Raw genomic sequence first — 19,572 nt, forward strand, 5'->3', positions numbered from 1 at the left:
GTGAGTATATATATATTTTTAAAAGACTGTTTTTGTCCCGATCAATCCCTGAGAGATAGCTGCATATTTAGCAATGCTAGCTTCTACCTGCTGTTCACCAGGTAGAAGCTAACGATGTGTGTCGTTTATAGTTAGCTGCTTTCTTTTAATGCTCCAATTACTCATAAGTCAGTGTTAGTGGATTGATAAACAAAACCATTACTCTGAAAAAAAAAAACCCTTTTGGATAACAGTGCAGAAGATGTAATCGTTTATTCCGCTGGGAAAGCAAAGGCTAGCTAGCCTGGCTAGCAAAAGTAATGCTAATTCGCACTAGCGCTTTTCTTGCATTTCAGTGTCTTTTTTACATGGCCACCGCTGTGGTGACAAGAAATAACTACAATGCTTAATCTAACAGAAAATAGCAGCACTCTGGCCACAAAAATTAACTTGAGGGCTAACAATTCTGCCAGTAAGCGTTTCAACAAAACACTCCAAGAACCTTTGCTAACTAGCACATTGTGGTTTGTATTTCCAACAAGGCTGAAAGCCCCAGAAAATATTTTGTCTACTCCAGTAGGCAACTAAAGTTCAGACAAGATCAAATTCAGTTGCTCCAGCCTTACTAGTACTGATAGTACATCCTACAGGCAAACTGAACGTCAGTTAATTTAGACCATTGTTCCACTAGAAAAGCAGGTAGGGAATCCTCAGAAGGCTCTTGCACTTGGGAAAATCTCCTAGTTTATTGATATGATGTTAAAACGCTAACTGGAAGTGCAAAGATATAGATGGATTAATGCATCATTCCCAATCTGACTTCAAGACGCCAACGCAAATTAATTTACTTTATTCTTGGCCTCCATCCGGAGCTTTCATCTGAAGCAGTTTGGATGATTTGCACCCAAACCTCTGTGGAATTCCATTCAACATAATACTGCGTTTGATATTTTGATAGCAGATGAGTGCAATAGAAAAAGCAGCCCATTCCAATTAATCCATATTGTATGAGCCTGTCAACCTTTCTTACTGCTACCTACCATCTATTCTCTGTCCTCTCAGAGAGCTAAAGAGTGTCAGAGATCAAAGCACAGGTGTTGTCACCCTTTAAAAGCTGAGAGAGAGAGAGAGAGAGGAGGAGACAAGCAGCTAGGTGGGGATAGACTGGATACTTGTGCGATTTACTCTCACCCTCTATTTCTTTCTCTGACTCACTCGATCTGTCTCAAATAAAACATTGGCTGAAACCTGAAGAGTGGTCTCTCAATGAGTTTTAGCTGCTTTCTTCCTGCGACCCTGTGACTGTTTCCCCCAGCTGCGTCTTGCTCTTATCTGAGCTCACAAACACAGCACCATGGCAGACAACATATCACCTTTGTTTTATGACAATAAACAATTTGCAATAAGCAGGGGGAAGATTCAGAAGGGGGGCGAGAACATATCCGAGCATGAAACCTAAAACAGCGGGATTTGGGTGATGTGGGCTGATGCACAGTCTGGTCTAGCGGACATAGTTTTCTTATGATGTACTTTATGGCGCTGGCAAATAAGCAGAACAATAATGAGGATGACTGCTGAGATAGTGGGAAAGCGTAGGAGGTGAAGTGGCTGACAGCAAAGAAAAGAAAGAAACGGAGATGAATACGAAGGGGAGACAGGAAAAATGAAATACTGCATTGCTATGCGTAACCCTGTGTCCTCACATAACCTGCTGCAACGAGTGCAAGAAAAGGTACGTTTTGTTAGTGCTTATACAATTAGTTCTTTGTTGAGGTATGTGGTCCTGCACTGAAAAATGTGAAGCATGAAAGCAAAGGCTTCAAAATAACTACATAAAGAATACAATGCTCAAAAAAAAGTAAAGGAACACTTTGTTAAACACATCAGATCTCAGTGGGGAACAAAATCATGCTGGATATCTGTACTGATAAGGTCTGGGCAATGTGTTACGGGTGAAAGGATGCCACAATTTTTGATGCCAATGAAAATTATCATTCTGCAGAGGGCTTAATTCAAAGACCCCCTAAAAATCAACATGGAAAAAAAATGATGCAGCAGGCTAGTCCATTCTTCTGAAGCTTCAATGCAGCAACTCAAAAATGGTAGTCAGTAGTTTTTATGGCCTCCTCCCTTGGAGGTCTCCTCCCAGATCTGGATCAGGGCATCACTGAGTTCCTGGACAGTCTGTGGTGAAGCCTGGTGGTATCAATATTATATCCCGAAGGTGTTCTGGTCGATTTAGTTCAGGTGAGCATGGAGGCCAGACAAAGGTATCAATTCCTTCATCCTCCAGGAACTGCCTGCATACTCTCACCACATGAGGCTGAGCTATGTTGTGCACCAGGAGAAACCCAGAACCCACTGCATCATGGTCTGAGAATGGGTACAAGGTTTTCATCCTGATAGCTGATTGTAGTCAGGGTGACATTGCCAAACCTAAAGAGGCCTGTGCATCCCTCCATGGATTGGCCATCCACCTCCAAGCCAGCCATGCTGAGTGATTTTACAGGCAGCATAATGTTCTCCAAACTTTTTCTCCACACTCTTTCATATCATTCAGTGTTCTAAGGGGGAACTGCTCTCATCGGTGAAAAGCACAGGGCTCCAGTGGTGGACCTGCCAATCCTGGTATTCTATGGCAAATGCCAATCAGGATCCATGGTGCCTGGGCAGTGATTACATGGCCCACTAGAGGATGGCAGGTCCTCAGGCCATCTTCATGAGTCTGTTTCAGATTGTTTGGTCAAAGACATTCACCCCAGTGTCCTGCTGGAGCTCTGGCAGCGCTCATCCTGTTCCTCCTTGCACAAAGGAGCAGATACCAGTCCTGCTAATGGGTTAAGGACCTTCTACAGCCCTGTCCAGCGCTCCTGGAGTAACTATCTATCTTCTGGAGTCTCCTTCATTATCTTGAGACTGTGCTGGGAAACACAGAAAACCTGGTATAGGCACGTATTGATGTGCCATCCCGGAGGAGTTGGACTACCTGTGCAACCTCTATAGGGTCCAGTATCACACTGACTCTGGCCAAATGCAAAACTAATGAAGAAAACAGTCAGAACATATGAGGAGTAAAAAAAGAATGTATGTGGCCTTCATCTGTAAAACCATTCTTGTTTGGGGGGGATTGTCTCATTGTTGCCCCTCTAGTGCACCCCGTCTGCTTCTTAACTGACCAGATCAACGTTTAACTGACTAAAAAGTGTTCCTTTATTTTTTATTTTATTTTTTTTCTTGTGCCATGTAGATAAAGATATAAACAAATACAGATTTGACAGCAAGGTACATCAAATCATCGAGAGCTTTAAAAGAGAAACAATCTGACAAGATACAGCCCAATAATTGAACTTCAATTTAGTTGTACCTCTGCCTGAAACCCTTCGACCAAGATGGCAACAAGCAAGTTGAAGAGGACGTAGTTGCCAAAGGTCATTAGCGCGATGAAGTAGAGCGCAGCTACGGGAGAAGTGGAGGCCATGCCGTTATATAACACCTTGTTCCAGTCCTCCTGTGTTAGGATCTGCAGAGAAAGTAAGAGAGGCGCTTATAGGTAAAAGTATTGTTGAGCAATTCTTCTAGAAATTTCCCCGTGTGAGGTCTAAGTCTTCACCGGTCCTGATAATGCTTCATACTTCACGCCCCTACCAAGATCAGTGCAATTCAGCTCGGCATATTTTGACAAATTTTGCTGACAAACAAACATTTTTCCCCCTCTACTGCATTTTCGCAAGAACTTACCTGTTAATCCTCTAAGGTATAAGCTGTCATTGGTGATAACACTAACTATATTTAGCAGAGAGGCTAAATGGCTTTTCTGAGAAAAATAAATTGACCACTTGTTAACACATGTCAGTCAGAAAGGTTATTTTATTTCTTCCCTGATTGTGTAGACTTGAGAGATCAATTTAATAAAACAAAAGTTGTATATTCTGATTGCCCAGGGTTGGAGTTACAGCTGATGATGATTTAGACCCTGGAAGGTTAATGAGATACTTATTTAAGCCTTTTTTTAAACAACATATGTAGACTGTAACGTGCAGTAAATGCTAACTAGTAAAGATTAGAAGTTGAAACCTTTTTGCTGTACCTGGATTGTTTGTGTACTGCTGGCAAAAATATTGGACTTTTTTCAAAGTCTTTGTAAGGCTGTAAAGGGTTTTCATCATAAATGCTTAGTTTCCTTCCTTCTTTGTATTGTTTTATCTTTTTTCTTTATCTTTGCCTCCTTGTTCTCTCTGTCCCTGTCTCATTGCGTTTTTTTTTTGTCTGTGACTCTCTCTTTCAGTATACTTCCTGTTTTATTTTGAAGGTTCGCTCCCTGTCTGGTTATTGACGTTGGTGTCTCATTGACCTTCCTTCCTGACTACCCTTGTCTAAATACACTTAAATCTTTGGTTAATCAGAAAAAAAAACATATTTTGAAAATACTAGCAGTATTTTCTCAATTCTGCTTTAGACTGCATTCAGCCTTTCTCTGATTAGGACCCAAGAATATGTTTATTTGACTAGTAATAGCCCTTTTTTACTAGTATTTACTCAGCTTAATGTGTGTAAATAGAGTCCTTAACCAGCGCTACTGTACCAGCACAAAAGAACACCTTGTGAGATTTCACAGCTCGACAGAGCAGCAATATTTGATTATGAGAATATGCCGATTTTAAGTAACTGTGATTTTTTTTCTCTCCCCTATCTATGTTTTTTAAATTCCTGGTCGTAGTAACACAGATCAGTTAAAGAAATGCATTAGATGCTCATTCTTGCCATCAATCAAAGCTCAAAGGCTCACCTGCTAACAGCAGAGCTTTTAGCTGCAATAGAAGAAGTGGTTTTAACAAAATCTCTGCATCTTTATTCAGTGAAGTGCGGCAGTACGGCAAAAACGTGCTGAATTTAGGAAGTTGTTTGCTGAAGGATAATGTTTCAGTTTAGAAAAACGCAACATTAAAACGTAAACTTTCATCATTCTGTTCAACAGATTGAAGAAGTGAAGATACACTTGAGCTCTCCATGGGAACGGACACATCAGTACAACGGTCTGTACAGAGAAACATGCATACATCTTACATCCAGTCAGGTGAATTATAAATGGTTACTATATTGAGAGTGATATATGCTGGACCCCCACGGTTATGGTTAATTCATGAATCTAAGGTGACATAATGCAAAGCACAAGCCTACATAACCTATAGAAGATAGCCAGAAATGGGAAATTAGATGACTGGAAGAAAATGATGAAGACAGAAAAGGTCTTGGGGGGGGCATAGGGGAAGAAGTTGATAGATTTTATTTATTCAGGAGGAGGAAGAGGTCTTTCAGGCTCTGAACAGGGGCATGTTCAGTCATCACCAAGACTCAAGGAGATCTTACTGGAGGTTAGTTGCTCGAGGGACCACTCTGACAGGTACAGTTAGATTAAACAGGCAGCTGATGAACATGCATACTGTAATTTCTTCATGCTGCTTATTTTTTATTGTTTCAAGACGGTGACTGTAAACAAGCAGTGAGGAACAAACAAGCCTGGAGCACCACTAAACAGCACTGGGGAAGAGAAGACAAGCTCACCTGGAAGACAGTCACTATGGCCCAGAGAAGAGAGTCAAAGTTCTTCCTGTCTGGTAGAGTGTCTCCGTCTCTCTCTGACCCAAACTTACAACCAAACAGATGCATCCCCAGGATACTGACCCAGGAGGGAGGGAGGAGGGGACAGGAAAAAACAAACAGGAAAAGGAGGGATAAATGTTTACATCACAGCAAACCCTTAGATACCACACAAATAAACAGAAATTATTTGTTGAAAAGACATGTTTACCCATTATTATTGCTGCCTGTGAAAAAAAAGAAGAACAAAGCGGAGGATAAACAGAGCTACAGTCATACAAAAGCTTAAATAAAACTATATACTGACCTGAGACAGTTGCAGAGGTGATATTACATACTGAGTCCTGTCCCTGATTGGGTAGCATTCACTTTATTACCCTGTCTCTTGACCAACAATAGTAATGGAAGTGCTTTCACTGGATTCAGCACCATGGAGAGTGACACAACCCATAACAATGACACCTCGTGTATTTATTTATTTTTTCAGAAGATTACTCACATGCTGACTGATTTCCTCTACTTTGGAACTTTAAGGAGTAGTTTAAGAGACATTTACAAGCATAAGACGATAGCTACACCGGTGTGTATGCACCTTTAACTGGGGATTAGCTTAATTTAGCATAGCACCCCATCACTTCACAGTAGAGCAGTGCTTCACAATTAACACTTTTTGCCTCAGTCAGAACCTCTAATTATTATTCATCTTCCACTTTCAGCTTTCCAGCACAGCTGTTAAAATCATTTCATGATTTTCTTTTAACATATCTAAATGCAGTGGTCCCCAACCTTTTTTGCACCACGGACCGGTTTATGCCCGACAATATTTTCATGGACCGGCCTTTAAGGTGTCGCGGATAAATACAACAAAATAGAACTAGTACCGGTACCAAAAAAAGGAAAATTTATTCATAACACACGTGAAAAGACCAAGGAAAACCGAGTAAATGATAAAAACGATAACAAAATAACGCTGAAAACCGCTAAAAACCCTGAAAACCATACATTTCACACCTGAGCCTCAACTCTCGCGGCCCGGTACCAAACGACTCACGGACCGGTACCGGTCCGAGGCCCGGGGGTTGGGGACCGCTGTCTAAATGTATTCAGAGCCAGGCTAGCTGGTTGCTCCTGCCTCCACTTTTTACGTTAACCGTTTGATTACCAATCATGGCATACAGAACAGATTTGGGATATCCATTATCTAGGATTATCAGTTTTCCCTGGATTATTCTCATGTTAAGAAAATGTAAATAATTAATTTAATAGTGACACATGGGGGAAGCAACGTTTGCAAAAGCAGTCATAGTTTTTGTCAACTCCCTTTTTGAAGGGAAAAAAATAAAGGACTACATGTTTCTACTACAGAGCAGAAACTATTCACAGCACTTCACTTTTTCCATATGCTATCATGTTATATTCCAAATGGATTAAATTCATTTTCTACACACAATGCCCCATAATGGCAATGTGAAAAATGTCTGCTTGGAGGAAACCAGGCACCACTCATGATCTGCTTAATACCCTGTAGCAAGGGATGTGAATGCTTATGCACATGTTATATTTTTGTTTTTATTTTTAATAAATCCGCAAGAATTTCAAGCAATCTCTTTTTATTTTATCATTATCTGGTATGTGTGTAGAATTTTAAGTTGAACAAAATAAATGTAATCAATTGTGGAAAAAGGCTGTAGCATGCCAACATGTGGAATGAGAAACTCCAAACATATACCCATATAAAGCTCTATCTGCAGCCACACGAAGAACTGTAGTAAAGAGTAAATAGTATAGTAGCGCATATACAGTGACACAGCTAAATATGGGTAGACTGGCACAGCGAAGCAAAGGCAACCCTATGAAAGGCAGAGGGGATAAAGACAAAGAAAGCTAAGCTACATGTAACAACTAAGCGGGGGTGTTATTATTATGAAGCAGCAGTGAGTCAGCACCGCAGTCTGCCTTTTATTCAGGAACAGACACTGAAGCTCAACTGGAGCTGAGGGATCAATGAACAGGCCTCCGCTGCGTCAACTTGGCAAGCCTTCACTCAAATCAAGAGCTGTTTATCTATGCATATACAAGGCCCTTGGAACTTTGTGTATTTGTGCGTGCGCGCCTGTACTGAAACGTCTGTGTGCACGCGTGTATGTGAGGGCACAAATCTCAATAAGCTGTTGAAATGAAGCAGCAAATTCTTCGGATACACACAGAGACATGCTCCTTTAGTCGTAACACTCCCTCTTAAATAAAGGCGGGGGTCTGAAATACACAGAGAAGCATTTAGTGTCCTATTTAACAATGGAGTGGGTTTTTTGGGCTCAGCCACAAAGTCTAACCAGCCAGAAAGATGGAATGCTGATTGGAAGAGGGAACCACTTTAGTCTTTTCACCCCGATTAAATCATCTCACTGTTCCTGTCGCTCTCAACACTACTTGCTTCTCACACAGAAGTTATCGTGTACTGATTTACCAGTTTACCTTCATTCATCGCCTTTGTTCTGTTCAGTTCCACGGTCAGTGATTGAAACACTTTTTTTCCCCTTTTGATGTTATTCTTCCATTAGAATTGAGAAATAGAGTGGTGCCTACCTCCCCTACTGTTTAAACAAGTGGGAGACTGAAACATAAATATTTTTTCAGCCTGACTCACTCACTGTCCCCCTAAGAATACCTGAAGATGAAGATGAAGAGCATGAGGAGCATGCAGAAAGTGGCCACGTTGTCCATGGTCTTCATGAGCACCACCAGCTGTCTCTGCAAGGCCGGCATGAAGCGGACCAGTTTGAGGACGCGCATCAGCCGGAAAGTCCTCAGCACCGACAAACCCCCACCCTGCTGTCCCACGATCTCCCACACGCTGTCCGGAGAAAAGACAAAAACACATTTATAATTCACGTAAGGTCCAAATTCCAGTGAACTGTCTTCACGTCAGGCGAGCAAAAACCCAATTTTTCACTTTCTCTAAACACTGCGGGTTTCCAGATGTGGTCCTGACCACACTGACACAAATTATGGTCCAGCACTGCACAATCATTTTCTACAAAGAATAACATTTTCAGTAAGTTATGAAATGGTGAAAATGTGCTGCTTTTTTAATGCTTTAAAAAAATGTTTTTTTTTGTTTTAATCAATGAATGAAAGTATTTATTCTTCTGGCCACTTTGGATCAGCAGAGAAACCTGTAAACAAACAAATAACACAACATAACATAAATGTAGAAAATATCTTAGCTTTATCCTCCTGAACTGATCTGAAATTTATGTGTGAAAATGTACTTAAATACAAGCTCCGTCTCCTTTTAGCTCAGTTTTGGTCTCCACCTCCAGGTGAAGGAAAAATTTGATGCACCACTATGAGATTACCAGACACTATTCTGTACCTTTGCCTAGCTCCAGTTTAGTGTTGTACATAAAATTAATTTCAATTAAATTCAGTTTAATTTTATTTATACAGCACCATATCACAACAACAGTCGCCTTAAGGTGCTTTATATTGTAAGGTAAAAACCCTACAACAATACAGAGACAACCCCAACAATCAAACAAACCTGCATAAACAAGCACTTGGTGACAGTGGAAAGGAAGAACTCCCATTTGGCTTATTTTAAGTCCTAAATATGGTATTACTGATAAATATAAAAAATCTTCACAGACAGTGCTTTAAAATGTATTAGATTTTCTACTAATGTCTTTATTTTTTGATACATAAGAAATTGTTTTATATTTAATTTAATTTAACGCTGTGATGCACAGTTTTATATATAAAAGTATTAAGTGATAATTGCGTGCTGGAGGACTAAGGTTACCCAATACAAAGTGGGTTTGTGTAAAAAAAAAAAGAAAAAAAGAAAAGAAAAAGAAATCTGGATTAATATATCCAAAGAACTACGACTCTACATTGATAACCTGCAGCTGGACTAGACACACCGAGGCCTGATGACAACCAATCCTGTTCAACCAATTCATAATTATTCAGAACCATCAAAATAGTCAGAACTACAAGCACACTAGTATTCTCTTTTTCTCTTTGTCTCTTTGTCTCTTTTTTTAAAAGTGTTTTCTCTCCATTTCAGCTTTTTTAAAAAATAAAATAAAATAAATGCACTTTTACGTGACTAAAACAAACCCTTTCTGAAATAAACTTTCTGATTTCTTTCTCCCAGGGATAAAGGAATTCAGAATGAATGTTTCGATATGAAGACAGGGCCGAAATTGAGAGATTGGGAAACAATAATAAAGCCAACACAACCTCGTCTCTCCGGACTAGCAACTGGATCACATCGCTGATTACGTTCCCTTCTCCAACATGTCGAAACTAAATAAGAAACCTCCTGTTTAGTTCTTACACTGGCGCACACACCACAGCAACCTTTTTTTCTATTCAATTCATGTAGCACCAATTCACAACAATGGTGCTTTTTTATTGACAGGTAAGTGCCTTAAAATATTTGAGAGAAAATTCAAATTCTCATTATCGTACTCCCCCCTATGGACAGCAGTTGGCGCCAGTGGGAAAGAAGAACTCCCTTTTAACAGGAAGAGACCTCTGGAAATATCAGGCTGCGGGAAGGGCAACCATTTGTGCCCACTCAGTTGCAGAGTGGTCAGGTAAAGGAAGAAGAACTTTACCTTTCATTTAAATATTGTCACAATGCACCCAGATGACCTTGAAACCCTCTTTTAGGACAATGTAGACAAAAGTTACCAAACACAGGTAAAGAAAACAAAAAGATAGACCCAAAGATCAACTGGGTCTTGATCTAGGCAGAGATCTTTTGACAGAGACAAACACGAACTCTGGTCTCTAACAGGAAATCCTGAAGAACAGGTTTCAGAATCGCGTTAAATACCAAATCACTGATCCAAAGCATGCAATTTCTAAACACAGTATAGGTGATAAAAATGCAGTTTTTTGAATGGCCAGGTCAACGTCAGGAGCAAACAAAGCAAAGATATGGCTGCAAAATTCCACCACAATGACGTCGGGGACTCTTTTTCCTTTCTTTTTTTTTTTTTTGCTTCAACGAACATTATTTGAAGGCTGTGCATTTCATTCGGTCAGGTTGCGTTTTGTATTTTATTACATTTTGTTTGAAGATCTGACACCGTATGAGATCTGCACAAAAATAGAAGAATTCATGTGGGAGTTGAATTCGTTTTCACTGCACTGAGCAGGGTTTGTGTTCCCAGTGGCATCCTTTTAAATATAGAAACCGAGTGCAGAAAAGGATACGTGTTTTATTTGAGGGCATTCCTGTTGCCAGAGAGCGAGTCCTCACCTGATGACCACAATTATGCCGTCAAAGATATTGTAGGGGTTTTTGATGTAGCCAAAGGGCCCATACACCAAAACCTTCAGCAGCATCTCCAAAGAAAACAGGCTGGTGAATACGATGTTGCTGATCTCCAAGGCGTTGGTCAGCTCCTCAGGCTGAAGCGACAGAAAGACAAACAAGGGAGTAATTAATGTGTTATTACAGAGGAAGCAGCTCAGGATAACCTGAAAATGATCAGAAGTTGACTGTATGACTACAGAATAAACATCTGCTGTATCACACGAGTAAAAGGCAATTGCTGAAAACTAAATGCAACTAAAATATGACAAATTGGTCACAGTTTCTGTCTCTCACACGCGCATTACACCATATCTATCATAAATGCATTTATGTACAGTGTCCTTATCTTCCACTGGGACAAGCATACCGATTGGAGTGCTGACATGCAACGTCTGCTCAAAGCTCATCAGAGAAATGGACTGCCGCTCACATTTCGATCAGTCAAATGGTGTGTGTGTGTGTCTGTAAGCATCTGAGCGCAGAGGGGAAAACAGGCAATGAGAACAAGCAGACAGACAAGGGAAAGAGCTTGCGAGCCAAAGATAAAAGGCGCGGCACATCCAAATGTGACGCTTTATGGAAATCAGACTTCTATAGCGGGTATCAGTAATTATTGGTGGGAAGAAAAGAGGCAGAACAATGTTGTGTGTCTGTAGCCTGTGCAGCAACCCAGACAGGCTTCATGAGGCCTTTCATCTCCATGCAATAAACAGTTTACACAGCTCAAAACGTGGTGTCACACACACACACACACACAAATCCGTAGCACGGACATGACATACAGGATAGAAGGTGTTGAAGGCCCAAAATGGGTTTTTACGTTCTTTATCATAAGTGTATGTGTCTCAATATCCCACTGTGAGTGTGTGTGTGTGTGTGGGTATAAATAGAGTCATCGTCCCAGCAGAAACATAATCCCCCGGCTGAACCAGGAGGTAATGCAATGTAATGTAAACACAGTGTGTGTCATTAAGGCCCATCCTGGTGGGCTGTCACTAATCACTACACACCATGACTGTTTAAGCAGCGATTACACAACACTAGCAAGGATACACAGAGAAAAGGAGACAGAGATTAGCATCACCAGTTGAATAACAGATCCACGTGCTGAATCGTGGCACCAGTTTGTCTAGAGCCCTTAAGCAGCAAAGTCAATCGGTTACTTCGAAATATGCTCACTGCTGGTATTGTTACACTGCTTTCATGTCAAACTATGGGAAAGACAAGAATTCACCTCCTCCAGTGTGCAGAACTTGGAGACATCTATTGGCAGACTTTGAATGGAGTCTATAATGACCTGGTTCGATCCTTGGCCACACTTGCTTCTTGTTTAGACTAGTATGGAGATGCTGTACTGAGGGCATGTGCAGGGATCGGTTTTGCCTTAGAAGATGGACCAGGTCAAATACCAGTTGGAAGTTTGGTGGTTCGATCCCTGGCTCCTCCAATCTTATGCCAGAGTAGATACAGAACCACAGATTGGTTCGTCAGTGGGTGTGTGTGTGTGTGTGTGTGTGTGTGTGTGTGTGTTAATCCTAATAAGGCAGAAAGTCCTTAGATGTAAAAAACAAAAGTGGTCAGTTGAAAAGTGTGATATATAGCACTTATATGTAGGTGGAAGTATAGGAGGAGAACGTCTGGTCAAAACCAGAAGAAAATTCAATTCGATTACATTTTATATTGTAGCCAAAATGCAACAACAGTCAGGCTAAGAGCAGTTTATATTGCAAGTTAAAGAACCTACAATAAGAGAGTGAAAACGTCAACAATCAGTTGATGCCAATGTGCGCAAGCACCTGGTGACAGAAACCTCCCACAGAACGAGGCTCAGGGAAGGGCCAACCGGTTGGGTATAATCTGTGAATCTCTGAGCGTCTGTACTGATGCATTATTAAAATAGCAGTAAAAACCAACACAATCGTACACTCGAGTCTTCAATCTGATTGCTACAATAGAAGCAAAAGTTACAAACATTTTGCCCTGATATGAGAGTGCAGGGAGCAAATCTGAATATTTCCTGAATACGGGCACAGAGCGTAGATTTTAGTGCTGTTTTGTGATAAGGTTGGAGATTGTAACCAATTGAATTCCTGCTCATAACCTTTTCCTTCACACAGAAGTAGAACAACTTTCAGTACACTGCCAGACATGTGCATGGGTGCAAAAGATCACAGTTATGAGCGCCCGTTTAAAAACCTTTAACCAGAAAGGCCTTTTTTCAGCCTTAAGTCACTATTTTATTTGCTAAAAAAGTGCAAAAAGTACACAGTGGCAGCATGCTGAGAGAGGAATGGCTAAAAAAACATCTTAAATCTTAAAGATGAATCGCGTTACTCACTGGGCGCGTGTCTGAGTAGTGAAACAGAACAAGTCAAAAGCAACCACCATCAAGAGAAAACTTCAATAAAGGGTGTTGACAGCTTGTTTGAGTTTCAACAAGTACACACTTACAAGTTGTTGCTTGGTATTAAGTCATTTTTCCCACAAGACCCTGAATTTAACACAAGGCTCGGAGGCAAATATCAGTCCAACAACACCAAGTGTTGATGTTGCACCATAACTCAGAGCTTGAACTTTCAGACTGTGCTTGTTATAATTAGCATTTTTAAAATAGGTTGTAATTGGCTTTTGAGATTTGTAAGGAAATAATGCACATGTTTTACTGACTTCAGCTGATAATATCAACACTGACTGTTGGTAGATTAGAGTTAGAGGTAAACCTAAAGCAGTTTATATTCAACCAGTTGAGCTGTGGGTGCAAACAGACTTCCTGTTCTTAATATCAGCACTAGTGCTTTTTTTTTAGTTTCCCCAGAGCCCTGAAATCTATGTTTCTTGCGCTGCAACTGTTCAAGATTACTTTGTGTCATGTAGTATGTGAAGTAGTATTTTGATGTTTGTATGTCTGACGTGCTAAATAAACATTTGAATGACCAATTTGTCTTCCGTGTTATTCATTTTTCTGTGCTTCTCTAGGAAGTCCAAGGTTTTCTTTGTTTCCCAGCACAGTCTCAGATGCATGGAGGAGACACCAGTAGACAGGCAAATACCTAGCAGAGCTGGACAGGACCGGAGAAGGTCCTTAACACATCAGCAGGATCAGTATCTGCTCCTTTGTGCAATGGGAAGGAGCAGGATGAGCACTGCCAGAGCCCTTCGAAATGACACTCGAAACCACACTGGTCACACTGGTGCCCGATTGGCATTTGCCATAGAATACCAGAATCTACCACTGGAGCATGTTCACCCTTTGAATGTGTGAAAGATGTGAAAGAGTCTGGAGAAGCTGTGGAGAGCGTTACGCTGCCTGTAACATTGTTCAGCATGGCCGGTTTTGGTGGTAGGTCAGTGATGGTCTGGGAGGCATATCCATGGACACACAGGCCTCTACAGGTTAGGCAATGACCTCGACCCCCATTAGGTATCGTGATAAAATCCTGGTGCAGTGGGTCCTGGGTTCCTCCTGGTACACAGCAGTGCCCAGCCTCGTGCGGCAGAGTATGTTGGCAGTTCCTGGAGGATGACTGGCCCCTATGCTCGCTTGACCTAAATCCAGTTGAACACCTCTGGGACATTATCTTATCCAACTAATAAAGTCGTGTCAATGTTCAGTAAATGAAAGTGAGAAAGTAAGAACGTGTGCAACTTCTAAAAGTCAGCAACTGCCATAGCTATTCCAAGCAACCAGTGTGGCTTCAGTGTTTGATTTCCTGTGTTTTGCAATTTGAGAATAGGTCAACAAATTGTCATATTTAGGTTTTCGTGCATTGTACCCTTTCACTCGTTATGCATTTTAGGTTGAGCACCAGCATGTAACACAGCTGCTGTATTACACTACACAGTAGAGAACATGTACAGAGGAGAGGGCCACATTGTTATGAAAAAGAATAATTTGTCGACAGTCTGCGGCACAGCTCCGATCAGTGAACCCTGCTTCCTGAAAAACAAGCTTTCCCCCGTTTCATCTCACCTCTTTGTCTTTGTGTCTCCTGTGTCTGATTCTGTGTTCACAGACGCAGATCAATCTGTTCGTTTGATCCCGTTGCTTTATTGTGTCCATTCATTTGTACAGGGACGAGTGCGGCGGCGGCAAATCCTTCATATTCGTGCACGCGCACGCATAGATACACGATTACGGAAAGTTCAAGGGGGTAAACAAATGCGGGGGCACTTAGATGTTTGTGCTTTCTCTCAGATGAATGCCCTCACACACAGTTATGCAGAAGCACACTCACACACACTCAGTGCAGTGTGCAAAGAGGCGTCTCCAAAGTTACATTAATAGCCATGTGCACGCACACATCCACAGGCCACACACATAAATCCACACAGTGCAGCTCCACTCCCACACTCCTAACAATGTACGCACATATTTCTGCACAGACTCACACTTATAGCCATGCATGCAGACACACACATCCAGCTGTATAATAGATGTGGTTGATAAGCCAGAACAAGAAGTACACTTTTTATGAGGTGAGACTTGGACTGCAGACATCTGGGCCTTGAGACAGAGGTTCAGGTCATTATTTTTCCCCCACTGTTTCTGCTCTGCTATTGTTTCAGCTTGTATATTAGACATTCCTCAGACATCATGCAAGATTACTGCAAGAGAATGAGACCATAAAAGAGTTTCTCACACACAGAAGGAGCACACAAGAGACAAAGAGGGCGAAAGATACACCAACCAAACAACATATGCGTACACAAACGCTAGTGTCACAGAAGCCTCACAGCCATTAACTTATCAAATGGGAGAAATTTCTTAATTGACTAATGGCCAGCGAGGTGCACGTGCTACCTAGAGAGAGATTAATGCGTCCAAATGCCCGACCGTGTAAGCGAGAAAGACACTCTTGCTTTTCTAATTGCTTCCTTCGATGGCTGTTTCCTGGGTAATGAGGCTGCGGGAGCATTAGGAGGTAAAGTGTGTTAGATGAGGAATAGCGTTATCTGGTTAGCACTAATGTAATGCCACCTAATCTGATGTGATCTAATCTAAACGGGATGCTGCGCTCCGCGGCGCTCCACACTGTCAATGATGCAGCGCCATGTCCGGCGTGTGTGCGGCGCGCGTGTGTTAGTTTAATCAAGTGGTTTTCATGGGCTGGCTACAGAAGAGGGCATTTCAAGTATGAAATGGACATTGATACACTCACTACTGGGGTTAGAGGTGATTTAATAACAATGAGGAGGATACAGTATCTCCTCATCATCGCCTTGTCTGAGATGATTTAATGATTAGGAAGTCTATAGCAGCCACTTAACAATAATTCTGAAATGAAATAATGATGCGGAATTTAATTTGGCTTTTGTTGGCCATACTGATACTACGATGGCCCTGAAACGCATTGCAACTTGACACAACAAAGACAACATTGTTTTTGGTGCTTTGCAGCAATTTTTTCTTAAGTTGCAACCATTGGAAGTGTTCTTGCTAACTTGATTTAGGTTTGCAACCCATCAAGATTTAACTCAACATCTGTTGAAGTTGGAACAATATGGGCTGTCCTTGGCGTTTATAAAGCATTATATACAATTTTCTTCTTCTCTTTGCTGACTACAGATACATGGTACAACATTGGTCCCAGCCTTATTGAGCCTATGCAAAGTGACAAACTTTTGAATTATTTAGTTATTTTTTGCTCACATTTCTTCTCAACTTGCTACTTTGGGCATCCAAACAGCAGTGCAGAAAGTAAGTAAGTAAAAGATTGCACTCACGATATGTGTGAAGAGCTGCAGCAATATAACTTTGCTGTTCCCTCTGTGCCACACATAAGGTAACAGTGTTATGGTAGGTTTTTAGTGCTATACATGAAATTGTAACTCCTTCTTTGACCTTGAGCCTGGCTAAAGCTTTGCCTTTTCAACTCTGTTGTCCTTAATAAACCCGCAAAAACCACAGCACTCCAGTCATTATTGTTTCATGTTGTGCTAACCGCAAACTGGCAAGTCACATTAGCATTCTTATTGATGGGGTGAATTCAAACAGAAAGAACTATTTAAAGTTTCATCAGGAAGTTGCTAAAGTCTTTTGTGGCTTATTGTACCTTTGGTTGTGGTGCCTTCATGGATCTGTTGTGGCAACAGTGTGACCAGTCTCACTCCCAACTTTTCATTTTTGGATTCTTGGCCAGGTTCCCTTGTATTCAAGCTGGATGCACTTGTTACTCATGAGCTTCATGTTAGCAGTGTGCAGAGTTAATGTTGTGAAAAGAATATTTTAGACCAAGCTGTGATGTTTCTGAGCTATTTTAGTGACTCAACCTGACCGAAGAGGGAAAACTAAGAACCTGCGTGCTTTAACTGGATGCAAACTGTTTCTGACAACACTGGCTTGGCCAATGTACAAATTAAAATTTAGGCTTGACAATGGGAGTAAAGCTAAGCTAACTGGCTACTTGCTGTAGCTTCATATTTACTGAACAGATATTATAGTGGTCATGCTTATTTTTCATTATATCAAAATATCATATTTCGTACTAATTCAACAAGGCTCAATTACTATAATGGTTGCTTTAGTAATTGTTGTTTATTCTCTAAACAACAATGTCACCTTGTTAATATGGCATCTGACAACACGTTCTCACTCCCAAAGCGTAACATTTTACGCTAGGTGACAAATCGTCAACATATTACGTTTTCGGCTACCCACCACGTTCCTAAATGACAACCTCGGAAAAATGAGGAAATATGAGGAAATATGAGAACCGTATGGACTCTATCTACACATGTTCGCTCTTTTTCTTCAAATCACTTAGAAACACGCTATTTAACATCATTAAAGTCCTGGTTAAGCTCAGGAAAAAGGTTATGGTTAGGGCTAGGGATAAGGTTAGGTTTAGGGCTGGAATACAGGGCTGGAACGTCTATTACCGCGGGAGCGTCATTGCACTGGATTTTGCCCATAACCCGCCGCGTACCATAAGAACGCCGAAGGTCTCCTTCTGCGTTCCTCAGGAACGCCCCGGGACGTGACAAAACGTCGGCATGTTACGCCTCGGGAGTGAGAACGGGCTCCATCTGACATATTCTGTTATAATAAACAATATAAGTCAAATGACCTTTTATCCCCGGTCTTAAGAAAACGTAAGAAATTTCAGTACCAGTAAAGTTCCTTGGAGTGATAATAGTTAAGAGATGGAATTGAACTTGTTGTGTTGATAAGGTTTTAGGAAAATTATTATAAAAAACTGTGATAATTTCGATAAAGAGCACGTACAGTCATGTGAAAAAGAAAGGTTTTACAGGACCCTAGGGAGTCCTGTGAAAAAAGAAGTAATACCTCCGTACAAATTAAGAGCCTAAATCACAGCCATGTGCTGCTAATTAAATACACTTGATTAACTAATTATCAGCAAGTGTGACCATCTCTATAAAAGCAGAGGTTTTGGCAGTTTGCTTGTCTGAAGCGTTCAGGTGTGTGTTAACACAACGCCACAATCATCCCAAGAGTGAGCAGTCCAGCAAATTCACCACTAGGTTAATCCGTGTAACACTCTGAGATTCAGTTTCTGTTTTTGTTTTGGTTTTTTTCTCAGTTAGCATGTTAAATGTTCAACTTAATGACAGTACAATTAGAAAAAGGCCTGCTTGTTTGTTTGTCTCTAGAAACAACATGGTGGCAAAGCTTAAATTTGCAAAACTGTATCTGAGCAAACCACAAGACATCTGGAACAATGTCCTTTGGACAGATGAGACCAAAGTAGAGATGGTTAATCATAAAGCACAGCACCACATTTGGCCTAAATAAACACTGCATATTCAATACAATTCACTTCACTTCAATTTTTTTTCTGTAGTGCCAATTCAAAATAACAGCTCAATGTGTTTTATATTGCAAGCTGAAGACCCGGCAATAAAGAAGAAGGAATGAAGAAAGAAAACAGCAACTCTCAGATGACAGCGTATGAACAAGCACCTGGCGACAGTGGGAAGGAAGAACTCCCTTTTAACAGGAAGAAACCTCTGGCAGAACAAGGCTCAGTGCAGAGTGGCCAACTGCCAACTGCAGCAACCAGTTGGCCGTGAAGGGAAAAGACACCCGTGGATGAGAAGAGATTAATAATAACTAACGATTAAATGCAGAGTGTTGTATAAACACATGAGAGTAAAAAGAGGTAAGTGAAGAATTAATACTCAGCTAAGCTAACTAAGTGGTCACCCGATTACCTGATCCAGGCCTAACTATAAGCTTTATGGGGTGGCTGTAGCTCAGGTGGCAGAGCAAGTCAGCCACTAATCAGAAGGTCGGTGGTTTGATCCCAGGCTGCCTCCTGGCTGCATGCCAAATATCCTTGGGCAAGATACTAACCCCATGTTTTCCTACTGGTGGTGGTCAGAGGGCCCGGTGGCGCCAGTGTCCGGCAGCCTCGCCTCTGTCAGTGCGCCCCAGGGCAGCTGTGGCTACAATGTAGCTTGCCATCACCAGTGTGTGAATGGGTGAATGACTGAATGTAGTGTAAAGCACTTTGGGGTCCTTAGGGACTGAGTAAAGCGCTATGCAAATGCAGGCCATTTACCATTTTTGAAAAAGGAAAGTATGACCTAATCTGAAAGTAGAAATAGTGTCTGTCTCCCAAATCCAAACCGGGAGCTGGTTCCGTAGAAGAGTGGCCTAAGATGGGGCAACAATACTCAAGACCTTGTATGTAATATTA

General features: G+C 41.3%; 1 protein-coding gene and 1 long non-coding RNA gene across 15 annotated transcripts in view; one reads left to right on the forward strand and one right to left on the reverse strand.

Annotated features, from left to right (window-relative positions):
* The window catches only part of cacna1g (calcium channel, voltage-dependent, T type, alpha 1G subunit), a 234,357-nt gene that overhangs the window by 101,384 nt on the left and 113,401 nt on the right, over nt 1-19,572 (reverse strand). For all 14 annotated transcript variants that reach the window (XM_085170412.1, XM_085170420.1, XM_085170419.1 and 11 more), the window contains 4 exons: nt 10,853-11,004; nt 8,246-8,431; nt 5,542-5,656; nt 3,344-3,499 (listed from right to left, as the gene is read on the reverse strand). In XM_085170412.1, coding sequence (XP_085026538.1) covers nt 3,344-3,499; nt 5,542-5,656; nt 8,246-8,431; nt 10,853-11,004 — 609 coding nt within the window. The remainder of the gene's footprint in view (nt 1-3,343; nt 3,500-5,541; nt 5,657-8,245; nt 8,432-10,852; nt 11,005-19,572) is intronic.
* Nucleotides 3,496-9,610, forward strand: LOC146513117 (uncharacterized). The gene is made up of 2 exons (XR_014875721.1): nt 3,496-5,351; nt 5,460-9,610. It is a non-coding gene; the product is annotated as an uncharacterized LOC146513117 (long non-coding RNA).

The sequence above is a fragment of the Neolamprologus multifasciatus genome, chromosome 8 (assembly GCF_963576455.1).
Source record: "Neolamprologus multifasciatus chromosome 8, fNeoMul1.2, whole genome shotgun sequence".
NCBI classification, from domain to species: domain Eukaryota; kingdom Metazoa; phylum Chordata; class Actinopteri; order Cichliformes; family Cichlidae; genus Neolamprologus; species Neolamprologus multifasciatus.